Below are 19,637 nucleotides of genomic sequence, written 5' to 3'. Positions count from 1 at the left end.
CGTTGTCCCCATGTGCAGTTGCAAACCGTAGTCAGGCTTTTTTATGGCGGTTTTGGAGCAGTGGTTTCTTCCTTGCTGAGCGGCCCTTCAGGTTATGTCGGTATAGGACTCGTTTTACTGTGGATATAGATACTTTTGTACCTGTTTCCTCCAGCATCTTCACATGGTCCTTTGCTGTTGTTCTGGGATTGATTTGCACTTTTCGCACCAAATGTTCATCTCTAGGAGACAGAATGTGTCTCCTTCCTGACCGGTATGACGGTTGCGTTGTCCCATGGTGTTTATACTTGCGTACTATTGTTTGTACAGATGAACGTGGTACCTTCAGGCATTTGGAAATTGCTCCCAAGGATGAACCAGACTTGTGGATGTTTACAATTTCTTTTCTGAGGTCTTGACTGATTTCTTTTGATTTTCCCATGATATCAATCAAAGAGGCACTGAGTTTGAAGGTAGGCCTTGAAACACATCCAGAGGTACACCTCCAGTTGACTCAAATTATGTCAATTAGCCTATCATAAGCTTCTAAAACCATGACATCATTTTCTGGAATTTTCCAAGCTGTTTAAAGGCACAGTCAACTTAGTGTATGTAAACATCTGACCCCTGGAATTGTGATACATTGAATTATAAGTTAAATAATCTGTCTGTAAACAATTGTTGGAAAAATGACTTGTGTCGTGCACAAACTAGATGTCATAACCGACTTGCCAAAACTATAGTTTGTTAACAAGAAATTTGTGGAGTGGTTGAAAAACAAGTTTTAATGACTCCAACCTAAGTGTATGTAAACTTCCGACTTCAACTGTATGTATGTATGCATGTATGTGTGTGTGTGTGTGCGTGTGTGTGCTTAGGCCAAGATGATATGACCCTTATCGATTGTAGATGCTCTATCTTTGGCCATCTTATTTTCTTCCTGTTGGGATCAATAGGAAGATGCTAGTTGGTAGTGATTTTGTCACTAAACAAAATCTCGCTGGTGCAGACCTTGCCGAAACAACTCTATCACACACACACACATGGGCAAAGCACGTCCAGACACACACACACACAACCCCCCATCCCACACGTAGTATTCTCTGGGCTACAAATGTGATCTGACGCATAAAACAATGATGGAGAGATCTTTAGAAACTCCCCTTTATAAGCCTATCATCATCAGAAACACACACACTCATGCATACACACACACACACACACACACACACACACACACACACACACACACACCCTTTATCAGCCTATTATCAAAGCACACTGCACTAAACTAGCTATATTTATTACCAGCCAACCAATATTAAACCAGACAGGCCCAGCTCATCTAGCACAGTCAGGCAGACACTATTTATCATTTTATAGCCGATTTCATTCGGCTGCAGGAGGGAAATGTGATTGTTTTGTCATTTTTATGAGAGGAGAGGGGATGATAGGCTTCCGGCGGAGAAAATTGTCTATGCCGCTGTCGAGAGTGACACTGTTGAGATAGACCAATGACTGTATATGAATGGACAAAGCCATCGATCATGTGACACCATTCATTCCTATGTGAAGACTCAGTAGTGCATTTGAAACCAAGGAAGCCGGTTAAGATGGCATCTCATGGAGACAGCATGCGCAGTTGAGCTACTCCAGGAAGAGACGTTGCAGGCTAGCTCAGTGCTGCCGTTTCTCATTGAGTATCTCAAGTTGAAGGCCGACTGGGGTGCTGCCATTGGCAACTCAATTAACCTTATAACTTCTTCTGTGTGCAATTTTTAAATAATCTGTTCAAGGACATACATCTGGTGTCCTAGAAGCCAATGTGCCGGTATGTGTGTGTCTACATTTGCAAGATGGGAGTGACTCGGTCAGTTGTTTGTGTGTGTGTGTGTGTCCTCGTGTGTTTGTGTGTCATGTATGTGCTTATTTTCTTGTGTGTGCATGTGTTTGTGTGTCCTTGTTTGTGTGTCCTCGTGTGTGTGCATGTGTTATGAAGCTCATCAAAAGACATTGGTAGCTAGCTAGATAGTAGTTTGGCTAAAAACAATATATTACCGCGCTTATCGTTGCTGCTCAGCGTTACCATGGCTTCAAACATAGCTGTCGGTGATGTCGAATCCAGCGTTTTTAGCTTCAGAGTTATTCGTTAGTGTTCTGTAGCTGTACCGTTTCGTAGTTAGATGTACTTTGTCTTTTAAAAAACGGAGCTAGTGGCTTGTGCGTGAGTATCAACAACATACGCTGTGACATCGTTGCGTGAGACCAGTCATTGAGTACGGCCATGTGTAACCCCACCCACCAGCCTACTTGGTTGGAGGTCAGTACCAGGTATCAAACGAGGCTGGATATATCCCGCTTGGTTCCAGGATTCAAGCGGGCCATGGGCAAGTGGGAATGAAATAGAAGAAATAGTGATATTCACATCAAGGCACGGCCCTGCAGTGGAAAAACATCATTAGAGGCTAATAGCTGAGTACGTTTGTTTTACTGTGGAGAGAGAATACAGGGCCGGCCATCGACATTCTCATCAAGTCCAGTTTGGAGCCCCAGCACTAAAATCAATGTTCAATCCACTAATTGAATTACACTGAATTACAGTGTGATGTGTGTGTCAGCATTCCCCCTCTATCTCTTTCTCTCCAGTAGGTGTATGTCAGTAATGGTAATTATCTTGAACATTCCAGCCTGACAGCAGTATGATAAGGGATAGAAAGGTGTGGCTCACACATACACACACAACAGAGACCGGGGTCTCTCTGTCTATCCGGAGAGGAACATGCGCAAGTGTGTCATCATCATGTGATAAGCTGCGTTTGGGAGGGAGGGGTCTTGGAGGTGGGGGAGGTGTCACAGATTATAAGGGGTTAGGGGGTTCGGGGTGTTAATGGGATGGGGTTAAGGTAACTCGGGCCCCCAGGCGTCTCACAGGAGGGGCTGGCTGGCTTGCTGCCTGCCTCATCAGCCATTCTCTCTCATCTAACAACAGGATCAGGGTGGGAGGAACACTCATCTGTTCCCCTCCTCTCTTTTTTCCTCTCTCTCTCGCTCTCCCTCTCTTTGTGTATCTGCCTCCTCCCCATTATGTTCTCTCTCTCCACCTCTCCCATCCCTCTCTCTCTCGCTCTCCCTCTCTTTGTGTATCTGCCTCCTCCCATTATGTTCTCTCTCTCCACCTCTCCCATCCCTCTCTCTCTCGCTCTCCCTCTCTTTGTGTATCTGCCTCCTCCCCATTATGTTCTCTCTCTCCACCTCTCCCATCCCCTCTCTCGCTCTCCCTCTCTTTGTGTATCTGCCTCCTCCCCATTATGTTCTCTCTCTCCACCTCTCCCATCCCTCTCTCTCTCGCTCTCCCTCTCTTTGTGTATCTGCCTCCTCCCCATTATGTTCTCTCTCTCCACCTCTCCCATCCCTCTCTCTCTCGCTCTCCCTCTCTTTGTGTATCTGCCTCCTCCCCATTATGTTCTCTCTCTCCACCTCTCCCATCCCCTCTCTCTCGCTCTCCCTCTCTTTGTGTATCTGCCTCCTCCCCATTATGTTCTCTCTCTCCACCTCTCCCATCCCTCTCTCTCTCGCTCTCCCTCTCTTTGTGTATCTGCCTCCTCCCCATTATGTTCTCTCTCTCCACCTCTCCCATCCCTCTCTCTCTCGCTCTCCCTCTCTTTGTGTATCTGCCTCCTCCCCATTATGTTCTCTCTCTCCCATCCCTCTCTCTCTCGCTCTCCCTCTCTTTGTGTATCTGCCTCCTCCCCATTATGTTCTCTCTCTCCACCTCTCCCATCCCTCTCTCTCTCGATCTCCCTCTCTTTGTGTATCTGCCTCCTCCCCATTATGTTCTCTCTCTCCACCTCTCCCATCGCTCTCTCTCTCGCTCTCCCTCTCTTTGTGTATCTGCCTCCTCCCCATTATGTTCTCTCTCTCCACCTCTCCCATCCCTCTCTCTTGCTCTCCCTCTCTTTGTGTATCTGCCTCCTCCCCATTATGTTCTCTCTCTCCACCTCTCCCATCCTCTCTCTCTCGCTCTCCCTCTCTTTGTGTATCTGCCTCCTCCCCATTATGTTCTCTCTCTCCACCTCTCCCATCCCTCTCTCTCTCGCTCTCCCTCTCTTTGTGTATCTGCCTCCTCCCCATTATGTTCTCTCTCTCCACCTCTCCCATCCCTCTCTCTCGCTCTCCCTCTCTTTGTGTATCTGCCTCCTCCCCATTATGTTCTCTCTCTCCACCTCTCCCATCCCTCTCTCTCTCGCTCTCCCTCTCTTTGTGTATCTGCCTCCTCCCCATTATGTTCTCTCTCTCCACCTCTCCCATCCCTCTCTCTCTCGCTCTCCCTCTCTTTGTGTATCTGCCTCCTCCCCATTATGTTCTCTCTCCACCTCTCCCATCCCTCTCTCTCTCGCTCTCCCTCTCTTTGTGTATCTGCCTCCTCCCCATTATGTTCTCTCTCTCCATCTCTCCCATCCCTCTCTCTCTCGCTCTCCCTCTCTTTGTGTATCTGCCTCCTCCCCATTATGTTCTCTCTCTCCACCTCTCCCATCCCTCTCTCTCTCGCTTTCCCTCTCTTTGTGTATCTGCCTCCTCCCCATTATGTTCTCTCTCTCCACCTCTCCCATCCATTTCTCTCTCTCAACACACGTGTTGTTTACAACCTCTCCCTCTATTCCCTTATCTCTCTTTGCCTTTCTGTTAAATGACATTACCGCTGACTACCTGGTTCATTATCAGCTGATTACATTGTCAGTTAAAAATATACAAATGTTGAACGATGATGGTAGTGAAAATGAACAGTAGCGTGGAGGAGAATAATGGTGGTGTGTGTGTGTGTGTCAGATTTCTGCCAGGTGGAACTGCGTCTGCTGGCTCACCTCTCGTCAGATCCTGAGCTGCAGAGGATCTTCAACAACCCACAGGCCGACATCTTCACCATGCTGGCCTCACAGTGGTGGGTCTCACACACACACACACACACACACAAACAGTCTCACAGTGGGGGGTACCACAGACAAACACAGTCTCTCAAACTCTGACACACACACACACAGTCTCGCAGTTTGTAGTATCTCACACACACACTAATATGATATTCACGCATCTCACACAGTTTTGCCTCTCATTTCATAGTTCTATGACCTCTGATTTCCTCCCTGCTACACTAAGCTAGTTTCCTCCTCTCTGTCTGTCTTTTAGTTGTACTCAACAGGACTGCTTTGGGCATGCTCAGTTTACACACCACTCAGCCGTTTGGGATGAGCCTATCAACCCAGACACACACACTCATCCACAGAGCCTCATACCGTATTCCCACGTTCACACTCTCTCACACACACACACACAGCCCATCAGTCTGCCCAAACCGCAGCATCACTTCAAACGCTCGCAGCCTTGTTGCCATGACTACAGCAGCAACCGGCGTATGAGGCTCCTTCCTCTCTGTCAGGGCACCCCCAGGCCGATCGCCGCAGTGATTACACTTTTTGAAATGTGTGCGTGCATGTTAAAAAGGGACCCTGTGGTGAGAAAAACAAGGGAGACCATTAGAACTGTTAGAACCCTCTGTCAGAACACTGTTAACCCACTGATAGAACTGTTGGTACACTGATAGAACTGTTAACCCAATAATAGAACTGTTAACCCACTGATAGAACTGTTAACCCACTGATAGAACTGTTGGTACACTGATAGAACTGTTAACCCACTGATAGAACTGTTAACCCACTGATAGAACTGTTAACCCACTGATAGAACTGTTAACCCATTGATAGAACTGTTGGTACACTGATAGAACTGTTGGTACACTGATAGAACTGTTAACCCACTGATAGAACTGTTGGTACACTGATAGAACTGTTGGTACACTGATAGAACTGTTGGTACACTGATAGAACTGTTGGTACACTGATAGAACTGTTAGAACACTGTTAGATCTTTTGGAACGCTGTTAGAACTGTTAGAACACTGTTAGAACTGTTAGTATACTGTTAGAACACTGTTAGAACTGTTACTATACTGTTAGAACTGTTAGATCTGTTGGAACGCTGTTAGAACTGTTGGAACACTGTTAGAACTGTTAGAACTGTTAGATCTGTTGGAACGCTGTTAGATCTGTTGGAACGCTGTTAGAACTGTTAGAACACTGTTAGAACTGTTAGTATACTGTTAGAACACTGCTAGAACTGTTACTATACTGTTAGAACTGTTAGATCTGTTGGAACGCTGTTAGATCTGTTAGATCTGTTAGAACTGTTAGGACAATGGTAGAACTGTTAGAATCTGTTGGACACTGGTAGCTGTTAGAACTGTTGGAACGCTGTTAGAACTGTTGGAACGCTGTTAGAACTGTTAGAACACTGTTAGAACTGTTAGTATACTGTTAGAACTGTTAGGACAATGGTAGAACTGTTAGAACGCTGTTAGGACACTGGTAGAACTGTTAGAACGCTGTTAGAACTGTTAGAATACGGAACTGTATTTTATCTAATGGGTGGCATCCAGTCTAAATATTCCTGTTACATTGCACAACCTTCAATGTTATGTCATAATTACGTAAAATTCTGGCAAATTAGTTTGCAACAAGCCAGGCGGCCCAAACTGTTGCATAAACCCTGACTCTGCTTGCAATGAACGCAAGAGAAGTGACACAATTTCACCTAGTTAATATTGCCTGCTAACCTGGATTTCTTTTAGCTAAATATGCAGGTTTAAAAATATATACTTCTGTGTATTGATTTTAAGAAAGGCATGGGTGTTTATGGTTAGGTACAGTCGTGCAACGATTATATGCAACGCAGGACACGCTAGATACACTAGTAATATCATCAACCATGTGTAGTTAACTAGTGATTTTGATTGATTGATTGTTTTTTATAAGATGAGTTTAATGCTAGCTAGCCACTTACCTTGGCTTCTTACTGCATTTGCGTAACAGGCAGGCTCCTCGTGGAGTGCAATGAGAGGCAGGTGGTTAGAGAGTTGGACTAGTTAACCGTGAGGTTGCAAGATTGAATCCGGGAGCTGACAAGGTAAAAAATCTGTCGTTCTGCCCCTGAACAGACAGTTAACCCACTGTTCCTAGGCCGTCATTGAAAATAAGAACGTGTTCTTCACTGACTTGCCTAGTTAAATAAAGGTGTAAAAAATATATATATTTTTTTTAACCGGCCAAATCGGTGTCCAAAAATACCGATTTCTGATTGTTATGAAAACTTAAAATCGGCCCTAATTAATCGGCCATTCCGATTAATCGGTCGGCATCTAGTTAGAACACTGTTAGAACGTTGTTAGAACGCTGTTAGAACATTGTTAGAATGCTGTTAGAACTGTTAGAACGCTGCTAGAATGCTGTTAGGACGCTGTTAGAACGCTGTTAGTACACTGTTTGAACGTTGTTTGAACACTGTTTGAACGCTGTTTGAACGTTGTTTGAACACTGTTTGAACGCTGTTAGTACACTGTTTGAACGTTGTTTGAACGTTGTTTGAACACTGTTTGAACGCTGTTTGAACGTTGTTTGAACACTGTTTGAACGCTGTTAGTACACTGTTTGAACACTGTTTGAACACTGTTTGAACTGTTAATAGCACTGTTAGAACGCTGCTAGAATGCTGTTAGTATACTGTTAGAACGCTGTTTGAACACTGTTTGAACTGTTAGAACGCTGTTAAAAGTATTAATAACACTGTTAGAACACTGTTAGAACGCTGTTTGAACACTGTTAGAATACTGTTTGAACACTGTTAGAATACTGTTTGAACAATGTTTGAACACTGTTAGAACTGATAGAACACTGTTTGAACACTGTTAGAACACTGTTAGAACAATGTTTGAACACTGTTAGAACTGATAGAACACTGTTTGAACACTGTTTGAACACTGTTTGAACACTGTTTGAACTGATAGAACACTGTTAGAACACTGTTTGAACACTGTTTGAACACTGTTTGAACTGATAGAACACTGTTAGAATGCTGTCTAGAATTAGATAAATACTCTGTCCACCAGGTGGTGCTGAGCACTTTTAATTTGTCTTTAGCCCTAACCATCTGACTCCACCATTTGACAGCTCTGTGTGTGTGCGTGCGTGAAAGAGAGTGAGCGGGCCGGAGGTACGGCAGATAAAACGGTTTGAAAGTCTGTCCCTGGATCTACAGGCAATGAAACTAGGAGAGAGAAATAACAGGTAGAGATGGAGAGAACAGATAGAGAGAGAGAGAAAACAAAGAGGGCGAGAGGACATGTATAGAGACAGATAAACCAGAGAGAGAGAGTATATGTATGGGCCCATGTGTGTGTGCATGTCTCTGTGCATCTGTGTGTGAGTATGTTCTGTGATGTGATGTTGCAGTCCCTTGTCAGGCCCTTTGGGACTCTCACTTCGCAGACAGAGGAGTTGCACTCCAGTAGGACTTCCTTACATAACGTCTCTCTTTCTTTCTCCCCACCCCCTCTCTCTTCCCCTACTCTCTCTCTTCCTTTTCTCTCTGTCTCTCTAGGAAGGGTGTGAGTGAAGGAGAAGTGAGTTCAGAGGATAGAGAGCATGCCAAGCGAATCGTCTACTCTGTGGTGTATGGAGCAGGTGAGAAGAACTACCCACATGACTCAGTTAGTTAGCCACATCACTTCAGTCGCCCTTAACCAGGGAAGGAGAGAGTGGGAGAGGAAGAGAGAGCGTGGGAGAGGAAGAAAGAGAGAGAGAGTGGGAGAGGAAGAAAGAGAGAGAGAGTGGGAGAGGAAGAATGAGAGATAGAGAGTGGGAGAGGAAGAAAGAGGGAGAGAGTGGGAGAGGAAGAAAGAGAGAGAGAGCGGGAGAGGAAGAATGAGAGATAGAGAGTGGGAGAGGAAGAAAGAGAGAGAGAGCGGGAGAGGAAGAATGAGAGATAGAGAGTGGGAGAGGAAGAAAGAGGGAGAGAGTGGGAGAGGAAGAAAGAGATAGAGAGTGGGAGAGGAAGAGAGCGAGTGGGAGAGGAAGAAACAGAGAGAGAGAGAGAGAGTAGTGGCGTGGGTAGTAGGGTGATGGTAATGATAGCAGTTTAATGATGGTGTTGGTAGTAGTAGTAATGATGATGGTAGTTGTAGTACTGATGTAATGGTGAAGATGACAGTTATTTAGTTATAAGTTAGTTATAGTTTCATTTTCCATGTTTAGCTTTTTATATTTATTACATTTCTACTATATTGTTGTTATTTTTGTATTCAGTTTTGTATTATTATTTACAACCATTTTATGTCATTCTTTATTGTTTATAATTTTATTACAATGTATATTGCAAACATTGTTGCTTTGGCAGTATTGACACAATGTTTTTCATGCCAATAAAGCAGCTTGAATTTGAATTTGAGAGCGAGAGGAGGAAAGAGAGAGAATGGGAGAGGAAAAAACAGAGAGGGAGCAGGAATGTAGAAAGGGCCCGTGTGGCCTAACTATGCCTTCTTCATTTGTGGCCCGTTTAATACTCACACACTCGCACACGCAACACATTTCCCTGCTGTAGCCAATGGAAACTATTTCAAAACGCTGGCCCCGTGACCATAGATTTCTAACGTGGAGGGAATGTGCATCGTGAAAGTGTAATGTGTGTGTGTGTCTGTGTGTGTAAGACTATTCTGTATCTGGGTCACTTTGCATTGTCTGTTATGTATTTCTAGCCTGTTGATTAACAGCCTGTTATATGAGTGTTGTTGTTTGTGTGAGACTGAGTCACACACTCTAATGCTGTATCTGGACCTCACTGTTGGCTCACACTCATCAAGAGACACACACACACACACAGCCTTGTACAATTAACCTTGTGGGGACACACGATTCAGTCCCATTCAAAAATCAAATTGTCCCCAACCTTTACCTGTAAACCTTAACTTAACCTTAAACCTAACCCTAGCCCCTAACCCCAACCCTAAACCTAATTCTAACCCTAACACTAATTTTAACCTTAACCCTATACCCCTGAGAAATCGCATTTGACCTTGTGTGGACTAATAAAATGTCCCCTGTTGGTAAAATGTTTGTAAATGTACTATTCTTGTGAGTATAGTTAAACACGTCCACACACACACACACGTGCGTAGCAGTAAGGGAGCCTTCAGGCTGTGCTGTCAGGCAGGCAGTAGTAGAGGATTGGGAGACGTTGAGAGGTTGTGATGGCTGGCAGTGGTCTGTCAATGTTAGTGTGTGTGTGTGGCTGGCTGACTGGCTGGCTGGCGTGAGTCGACAAGCCTCTCCCGTCCGCAGTTCAGAGATCAGACGAGTGCAGTATCATTGCCCGGAAACCACCACTCAGACTCACGCACACAGTTACAGCTCTGACATGTATGGGTGTTTGTCTTTTCACAGATGAGTGCGTTCAGTGACAAAGGGACTTGATGATGGAGTATTCTTTGGTCTTTCAATGACATGTTTCATTATGACTGTGTGTGTGTGCGTGCGTGTGTGCGTGCGCATGGTAGAGAGGGAAGGAAGCCTCACGGCTGATTTGAATGTTTTTAATAGCATAAGACGTGATACATTGTGTATCTGTCGTCAATGAGGATAAGAGAAGCTGAGAAAGGAGGAGAAAAACACAGGGAGGAAAGGAGAGGGGGTTAGTGGAGTGAGGGAGAGCGTTCGTTTTCAGCGTAGACAGCCTAGGCCTTCCTAGTGGCTCGTCTCCTTGGTTACGGAATACTAAAAGGAAGCTTTCTCCCGGAGACAATAATCAGGCAGAGGGAGAAGAGGAGGGGGGAGGGGAGGTATTGGCCATGGAGACAGACGCACACACAAATGGGTCAGAAGAGAAAGAGGCCAAGTGTTGACTGTTGCACTCTGGGAGAGGGACAGGGGGAATGAGAGAGGAAGAAAGAGAGGAGAGAAAAAGAGACGGAATTGGAAAAGAGGTGTGGGAGAGAGAAAGAAAGAAAGAGGAGAGAGATGGATGTGGAGGAGAGAGATAGAGAGAGAGAGATGGATGTGGAGGAGAGAGAGATGGATGTGGAGGAGAGAGAGATTGATGTGGAGGAGAGAGAGAGATGGATGTGGAGGAGAGAGATGTGGAGGAGAGAGAGATAGAGAGATGAGAAGGAGAGAGAGATGTGGAGGAGAGATAGAGAGAGAGAGATGGATGTGGAGGAGAGAGAGATTGATGTGGAGGAGAGAGAGAGATGGATGTGGAGGAGAGAGATGTGGAGGAGAGAGAGATGGAGAGAGAGAGATGTGGAGGAGAGAGAGAGATGGATGTGGAGGAGAGAGATTGATGTGGAGGAGAGAGATGTGGAGGAGAGAGAGATGGAGAGAGAGAGATGTGGAGGAGAGAGAGATTGATGTGGAGGAGAGAGAGAGAGATGTGGAGGAGAGAGAGAGATGGATGTGGAGGAGAGAGATAGAGAGATGTGGAGGAGAGAGAGAGATTGATGTGGAGGAGAGAGAGAGATGGATGTGGAGGAGAGAGATAGAGAGATGTGGAGGAGAGAGAGATTGATGTGGAGGAGAGAGAGATGGATGTGGAGGAGAGAGATAGAGAGATGTGGAGGAGAGAGAGAGATGGATGTGGAGGAGAGAGAGATTGATGTGGAGGAGAGAGATAGAGAGATGTGGAGGAGAGAGAGAGATGGATGTGGAGGAGAGAGAGATTGATGTGGAGGAGAGAGATGTGGAGGAGAGAGATAGGGAGATGTGGAGGAGAGAGAGAGATTGATGTGGAGGAGAGAGAGAGAGATGTGGAGGAGAAGGAGAGAGAGAGATGTGCGTGAGCAGTAACGAGGCTGGAGGGTCACACAGGACTGACCTCATTCAGCTGGTATGTGGTGCCTCACACACACACACTCCATTGTAGACTTCCTCACACACACACTACTGCCTTCTTGCAATCCTTACCTGCCCTGTGGCAACCGGTTGCCTTCGCTCACTCCCTACAATAGACCTTCTCCTCACTCACACACACATCTCCAGTGGTAAACTGTTATCAGGTGAAGGGTCAAACATGATTAGCTAATCACACCCCTTTAGTATGTCATTTCTAGCCTGATCATGTGGTGTGTCTAAATCAGTGTTACTCATTTTAAATTCATTGGATTTAATTTCTACCAACTGAGGTACTCAAAGCGCTTCACATAGTAGGGGGAAAACTCACCTCATCCCCCACCAATGTGTGGATGAGGCGGCCACACTTCAGCTATCAGGTGTAGAGGTGAGAAGTGATATATGCCAATTAGGAATGAGGGGATGATTTGGTGGCCATGATGCAATGGGGCCAGGTTGGGAATTTAGCCACGATATCGGGGTTAACACCCCTACTCTTACGATAAGTCAGGATACCTGTTTTAATGTCCCATCCGAAAGACGGTACCCTAAGGGCAATTTCCCCTTCACTGCCCTAGGGCAGAGGCAGTTCCACCTACTGGCCCTCCAACACTGCTTCCAGCAGCATCTGTCCTCCCATCCAGGCAGCAACCCTGCTTAGGTTCAGAAGCAAGCCAGCAATGGGATGCAGGGTGGTATGCTGCTGAAGGGAAATAACATTAGATTTGAGCATTTGTGGCCTCAATTGACCTAAAATGTATCATTGGTGTTCCCACTCCTACTGGTGGTACAATGTTATCATAGTCATTGAGCTACCATATTACAGATGTAGCATCTTAATTTGAGCCGGTTTGCTACAGCAGGAAAGTAATCCTGAAGCAACAGGAAATGTGAATGATCAAGTCAGAATGGAAATGACAAAATTCAGAAGCCTTTTGAAATGGAGACATTTTCTTTTTTACAGCCAAATCTCTATTTTTGATGTAACTGGCATCTTATAGGTCCAGACACCTTTTTTGTGATTTCATTTGTTTTTGAGAAAATCAGCACTATGTCAATTACCTCTATCTCGTACTCGCCTGTACACGCTCACACACTCTTTAGCGTGCACACACACGCACACACACACACACACACACACATCCAAACTGCACTGATACATACTGACACTCACACAGAAGTATATGATTTTCACAAACAGACCAACTCCATCTCTCTGTGTGACATAGAGCCACCCTCCCCCCAAAACACCCTCACACTATCCCTGCATGTTCACACTCTCTCCCTGTGTTTCCCTGGGTGTGTGTGTGTGTAGAGGGCACGGGGGACACGTCCACCCAGGCAGGGGCCCCAGACTGGCACAGATTTGGGGCTTAGCGCTTGTCTCCGCTGGGCCAACTGCCCCCTCCTGCTGCACCATCCCTGGCGCTCCCTCTGTCTGGCAGAACATTATTCATCACCAGCCGCGCGTTAACCCACAGAACACAGACACACACACACACAGTGCCACGGAACACACAAACGCTGCGAATATACACACTGTGAACACACAAACACAGTGCTGCAGAACACGGACACACACGCAGTCTGTGAACACAAATATACACAAACATTCTGACCCTATGAACACACATACACGCACAGGCTCACATACTGAGCCCCGACTCTCTCGACTCGAATCTCCTTTGGGCCAGAGCTAGGGTGGAATGGCCGATAGTTATCTGCACTCACATCGTAGATAGGGCAAGCAGTCAGTGGCATTACTTTGAGATGATTTCCTGATATCACTTTTTCTATATATTTACAGTACTAGTCAAGAGTTTAGACACACCTACTCATTCAAATCAAATCTAAGTTTATTTGTCACGTGCACCGAATACAACAGGTGTAGACCTTACAGTGAAATGCTTACTTACAGGCTCCAACCAATAGTGCAATAAAGGTATTAGGTGAACAATAGGTAAGTAAAGAAATAAAACAACAGTAAAAATACAGGCTATATACATTAGCGAGGCTATAAAAGTAGCGAGGCTACATACAGACACGGGTTAGTCAGGCTGATTGAGGTAGTATGTACATGTAGATATGGTTAAAGTGACTATGCATCTATGATGAACAGAGAGTAGCAGTAGCGTAAAAGAGGGGTTGGCGGGTAGTGGGTGGCGGGACACAATGCAGATAGCCCGGTTAGCCAATGTGCTGGTGTCACGATGTTCGTAACAATGGTCGGACCAAGCACAGCGTATGTTGAGTTCCACATATTTGAATGAAAGTGAAACTAAGCAACGACAAAAACAAATAAACAATAAACTAAAACGAACCGTGACTAAAGAGATGCTATGTGCACTAACTCAAAACACATACATTCAAACAATATCCCATAACCCACAGGTGGAAAAATGCCATTTAAATATGATCCCCAATTAGAGACAACCATTACCAGCTGCTTTTAATTGGGAATCATACCCAAACCCCAACATAGAAAATTAAACCTAGAACCCCACATAGAAATAATAATAAACTAGACTAAACCCCTAGTCACGCCCTGACCCACTCTACCATAGAAAATAATAGCTTTCTATGGTCAGGATGTGACAGCGGGAGCACTGTTTGGTCGGCCCAATTGAGGTAGTATGTACATGAATGTATAGTTAAAGTGACTATGCATATATGATAAAAGGGGGTAGCAGCAGCGTAAAACGAGGGGTTGGGGTGGGCACACAATGCAAATAGTCCGGGTAGCCATTTGATTACCTGTTCAGGAGTCTTATGGCTTGGGGGTAAAAACTGTTGAGAAGCCTTTTTGTCCTAGACTTGGCACTCCGGTACCGCTTGCCATGCGGTAGTAGAGAGAACAGTCTATGAGGGGTGGCTGGGGTCCAGGGTTTTTCTTAATTTTTACTATTTTCTACATTGTCCAATAATAGTGAAGGCATCAAAACTATGAAATAACACATATGGAATCATGTAGTAAGCAAAAAAGTGTTAAACAAATCAAAATCTATTTTAGATTCTTCTAAGTAGCCACCCCTTGCCTTGCTGACAGCTTTGCACACTCTTGACATTCTCTCAACCAGCTTCATGAGGTAGTCACCTGGAATGCATTTCAATTAACAGGTGTGCCTTGTTAAAAGTTCATTTGTGGAATTTCTTTCCTTCTTAAAGCGTTTGAGCCAGTCAGTTGTGTTTTGACATAGTAGGGGTGGTATACAGAAGATAGCCCTATTTGGTAAAAGACCATGTTCATATTATGGCAAGAACAGCTCAAATAAGCAACAATCATTACTTTAAGACATGGTCAGTCAATACGGAAAATTTCAAGAACTTAGAAAGTTTCTTCAACCATCAAGCGCTTTGATGAAACTGGCTCTCATGATGACTGCCACAGGAAAGGAAGACCCAGAGTTACTTCTGCTGCAGAGGATAAGTTCATTAGAGTTACTAGCCTCAGAAATTGCAGCCCAAATAAATGCTTCACGGAGTTCAAGTAACAGACACATCTCAACATCAACTGTTCAGAGGAGATATTGTGAATAAGGCCTTCATGATCGGCTGTAAAGAAACCACTACTAAAGTACACCAATAAGAATAAGAGACTTGCTTGGACCAAGAAACACGAGCAATGGACATTAGATCGTTGGAAATCTGTCCTTTGAGTCCAAATTTGAAATTTTTGGTACCAACCATCGTGTCTTTGTGAGACGCAGAGTAGGTGAACGGATGATCTCCGCATGTGTTGTTCCCACCGTGAAGCATGGAGGAGGAGGTGTGATGGTGTGGGACGTGCTTTGCTGGTGACACTGTCAAAGATTTATTTAGAATTCAAGGCACACTTAACCAGCATGGCTACCACAGCATTCTGCAGCGATAAGCCATCCCATCTGGTTTGAGCTTAGTGGGACTATCATTTGTTTTTCAAGAGGACAATGACCCAACATACCTCCAGGCTGTGTAAGGGCTATTTTTGACCAAACACACTTCCAGGCTGTGTAAGGGCTATTTTTGACCAAGAAGGAGAGTGATGGAGCACTGCAGCAGATGACCTGGCCTCCACAATCACCTAACCACAACCCAATTGAGATGGTTTGGGATGATTTGGACCACAGAGTGAAGGAAAAGCAGCCAACAAGTGCTCAGCATATGTAGGAACTCCTTCAAGACTGTTGGAAAAGTATTCCAGGTGAAGCTGGTTGAGAAAATGCCAAGAGTGTGCAAAGTTGTCATCAAGGCAAAGGGTGGCAACTTTGAAGAATCTAAAATATATTTGGATTTGTTTCACACTTCTTTGGTTACTACATGATTCCATATGTGTTATTTCATAGTTTTGATGTCTTAACAATTTTTCTACAATGTAGAAAATAGTACAAATAAGAAACCCTTGAATGACTAGGTGTGTCCAAACTTTTGACTGGTACGGTACATATTGTGGTACAAATGTTGTATCACTTTGTATCACTATGCTATGGTATATGGCAGGGGTATTCAAATTTGGACCTTGGAGGTCCAGAGTACTGTTTGTTTTCTGTTCTACCTGATAAGTAATTGCACTCACCTTGTGTCCCAGGTCGAAATCAGTCCTTGATTACATATACACATTATTTTTTGTTTGTTGTATTGTTTGTATATCACATTTGGGTGAGTGTCCTTGTCTGTCAGTGTACCAGTGTTTTGTTTTCCTGTCATGTTTTTTGTGGACCCAGGAAAAATAGCTGCTGCCTCTGCAAAAGCTAATGGGGCTCCAAATAAATAGAGGGGAATGGATAAAACTGGCATTGAATGTGGGCGATATATGTTATGGTTGTCTGTCTCCCCCAGGTAGGGAGCGTCTGTCGGGCATCCTGGGTGTTAGTGCTGAACAGGCCAGCCACTTCCAGGACAGCTTCCTCCACACCTACAGAGAGGTCCAGACCTTCATACACACCACCATCCAGCAGTGCCACAAACGAGGTATGTGTGTGGGGTGGGGGGGTGGGCTCACTCTGTGTGTGTCTTTCTGTGCGTATGGGTGGATGCGTGTTTGTGGGAGGGAGGGATCCACTTTGTGTGTGCATTGGTGGGTGAGGAAAAATATGTGCTTGTATTGGCAGGACTGAGACAAACTGCCTGTGGACGGGGAGGAAAGAGGTTGGTGGTGTAATGGTTCAACTAGGACACTCGATATATCCTGGCCGATATGTCTACACAGTACACCTGAGACTGTAGCACTGCGGCCTAGAGTCAACACACACACACTCCCTGGTCTCTGCACTCTCAATCACACTGAAAACATTTAGTTCAGGCAATAAGGCCAATCGACATCTTTGAACGCTGAAAACACCTTTTACAGCTTAAAACTCTGATATGGAGGAAAGACGTTGGTTGGTGTGACTAAGATTTCTCAAGAATGATTCAGGAATACTTAGCTTTTCTTGCGTCTTGTGTTCATTGAGATTGACCTGCCCCCTAAACACATGTTCTGTGTTATCCTGATATCTTATATATTGATACTTTTTACAGTTGGAACATTTTGAGAAAATATTCTGATAAAAATTCTTATCGTAGTCAGTTAAAATATGCAGTTCATGTTTAAACTTCTAGAAAGAGTATAGCAGAGAGGGTCTCTGTCACAGTGGCAACCAATCACCGTTACTACACCCTCTTCATCTCTAAATGAGCCGAGAGCAACGGAATGCTCGTGAGACGCCACACAGATAGCCACAAAAATGCTGTAACTGAGCATGCTCACTGGGGACCCGTGTAATGTCGCCCGGAACGGACCGTTTTAATTTCAGTCATCGCTGTGGCGCCACTCCTGGGATTTATCAGCCTCACCTGTCAGGGCTGGAGCTCTCTCTCTCTCACAAACACACTATCTCTCTCCCTAACCTCTTTCTCTCTCGCTGTTTCTCTCTCTCACACAAACACACTATCTCTCTCCCTAACCTCTTTCTCTCTCGCTGTCTCTCTCTTTATTTTTCTCCTTCTATTTCTCTCTTTTTCAATCCTCTCACTCGCTCTTTCTCTCGCTTCGTTATCCCTAACTCTCTCTTTCTCCCTCTATCTCTCTCACAGCCTAACAGAGATTTCAGTTGATCAATAAACATCTCAGCTTGCAATCTGCTCTAGCTAGGCCCAAGAGACACGTGTGTGTGTGTGTGTGTGTGTGTGCGTGCGTGCGTGCGTGCGTGCGTGCGTGCGTGTAGCCATTTTCTCTAACTGAATATAGTGCTATCTAGCAGTGCATGCCTCTCATCAAAGCAGAATTGTTGATTTATACTCTGATGTTGAAATTAGCTCTGGCCCCATTTCGCACTGGCATCCTCCTTATTTTCCATATACTTCCTTAGCCATCACACACTATCAGGGAGGTCCCCAAAGGACAAGTGTCATACCTATACTTCTAAAGACATGATGAAGGGAAGAGGAGGAGTTGGCGGGGAGCTTTATATATCCAGTACCAACAGGGGAAATTAAAAGAGAGAGAGAGAAAATAGGACAAGTCATCAAGAGGACACAGTGAAAAGGGGATTTACAGATGCATCTTCAGTTCACAAACACTAATGTGTAATAGATAGTAAACCTACACACACACACATCAAGAGACTGTCCATCTTCACAGACTTCACTGCCTCCGCGGCCAAGAAACGAGCAGCGTTTAACAACGCAAAGCGGCTTCTGCACACCTGTCCGGGAGTAAAGTTTGGCCTCTTCTTCTTCTTCTCTTCTTCTGCTCCCCTGGCCTGACAGGAGCAACGAGATGGACACTTAGCCTATCTGCAGTGCAGCGTTTGATATGTAAGGCCCAACACATGGAACCTACTACAGTGCCTTCTAGTGTTCTATTTGCCTGATACGTACATTCTCCTCGTCGTCAGCTGAAATAGTAAGTCTCAATTAAAATAAAAAATCTTAAATCTTTCTTCACTGTTTTCTGTGTGGGCTTGTGAAATAGGTCCATTTTTATTTTGATGAGTGACACTAGATCGGCCATAAGCTGTCATGCTGCCTATGTTATTTGATTTAACACCCTGTTGTTACTTTACTTGTCACTATTGGTAAACTGTGCTTTCTATAGTTTTTGTTATTGTATATACAAAGTATGTGGACACCCCTTCAAATTAGTGGATTTGGCTATTTCAGCCACACCCGTTGCTGACCAGTGGTGGAAAAAGTACTCATTTGTCATACTTGAGTAAAAGTAAAGATACCTTATTAGAAAATGACTCAAGTAAAAGTGAAAGTCACCCAGTAAAATACTACTTGAGTAAAAATCTAAAAGTATTTGGTTTAAAATATCTGATACTAAAATAAGTATCAGAAGTAAATGGAATTGCTAAAATGTACTTAAGTATCAAAAGTAAAAGTGGACACCATTTTTTAAAATCTTTTTATATTAAGCAAACCAGACGTCACAATAAAACATTTGTAAAAAATAAATAAAAAAATTACAAAATTAAATGTTAAAAAATTGACAGATAGCCAGTGACACACACCAACACTCAGACATAATTTACAAATGAAGCATTTGTGTTTAGCGAGTCCACCAAATCAGAGGCAGTAGGCATGATCAAGTATGTTCTCTTGATAAGTGTGTGAATTGGACCATTTTCCTGTAAAAATGTAACGAGTACTTTTGGGTGTCAGGGAAAATGTATAGAATAAAAAGTACATTATTTTCTTTAGGAATGTAATGAAGTAAGAGTAATAGTTGGCAAAAAGATAAATAGTAAAGTACAGATACCCCAGAAAACTACTTAAGTAGTACTTTAAATTATGTTTTACTTATGTACGTTACACCACTGCCGGTGTATAAAATCGAGCACACAGCCATGCAATCTCCATAGACAAACATTGGCAGTAGAATGGCCTTACTAAAGAGCTCAGTGACTTTCAGCGTGGCACCGTCATAGGATGC

The 19,637-nt window shown here is 44.3% G+C and overlaps 1 protein-coding gene across 1 annotated transcript in view; it reads left to right on the top strand.

The window, feature by feature from the left end:
• The window catches only part of poln (polymerase (DNA directed) nu), an 81,595-nt gene that overhangs the window by 51,452 nt on the left and 10,506 nt on the right, over nt 1–19,637 (top strand). Inside the window, exons 21-23 of the mRNA XM_065021137.1 lie at nt 4,807–4,918; nt 8,466–8,548; nt 16,559–16,690. Coding sequence (XP_064877209.1) covers nt 4,807–4,918; nt 8,466–8,548; nt 16,559–16,690 — 327 coding nt within the window. The remainder of the gene's footprint in view (nt 1–4,806; nt 4,919–8,465; nt 8,549–16,558; nt 16,691–19,637) is intronic.

Source organism: Oncorhynchus nerka, linkage group LG8, assembly GCF_034236695.1.
Source record: "Oncorhynchus nerka isolate Pitt River linkage group LG8, Oner_Uvic_2.0, whole genome shotgun sequence".
Taxonomy (NCBI): Eukaryota; Metazoa; Chordata; class Actinopteri; order Salmoniformes; family Salmonidae; genus Oncorhynchus; species Oncorhynchus nerka.
This window is presented reverse-complemented; position numbering and strand designations above follow the sequence as displayed.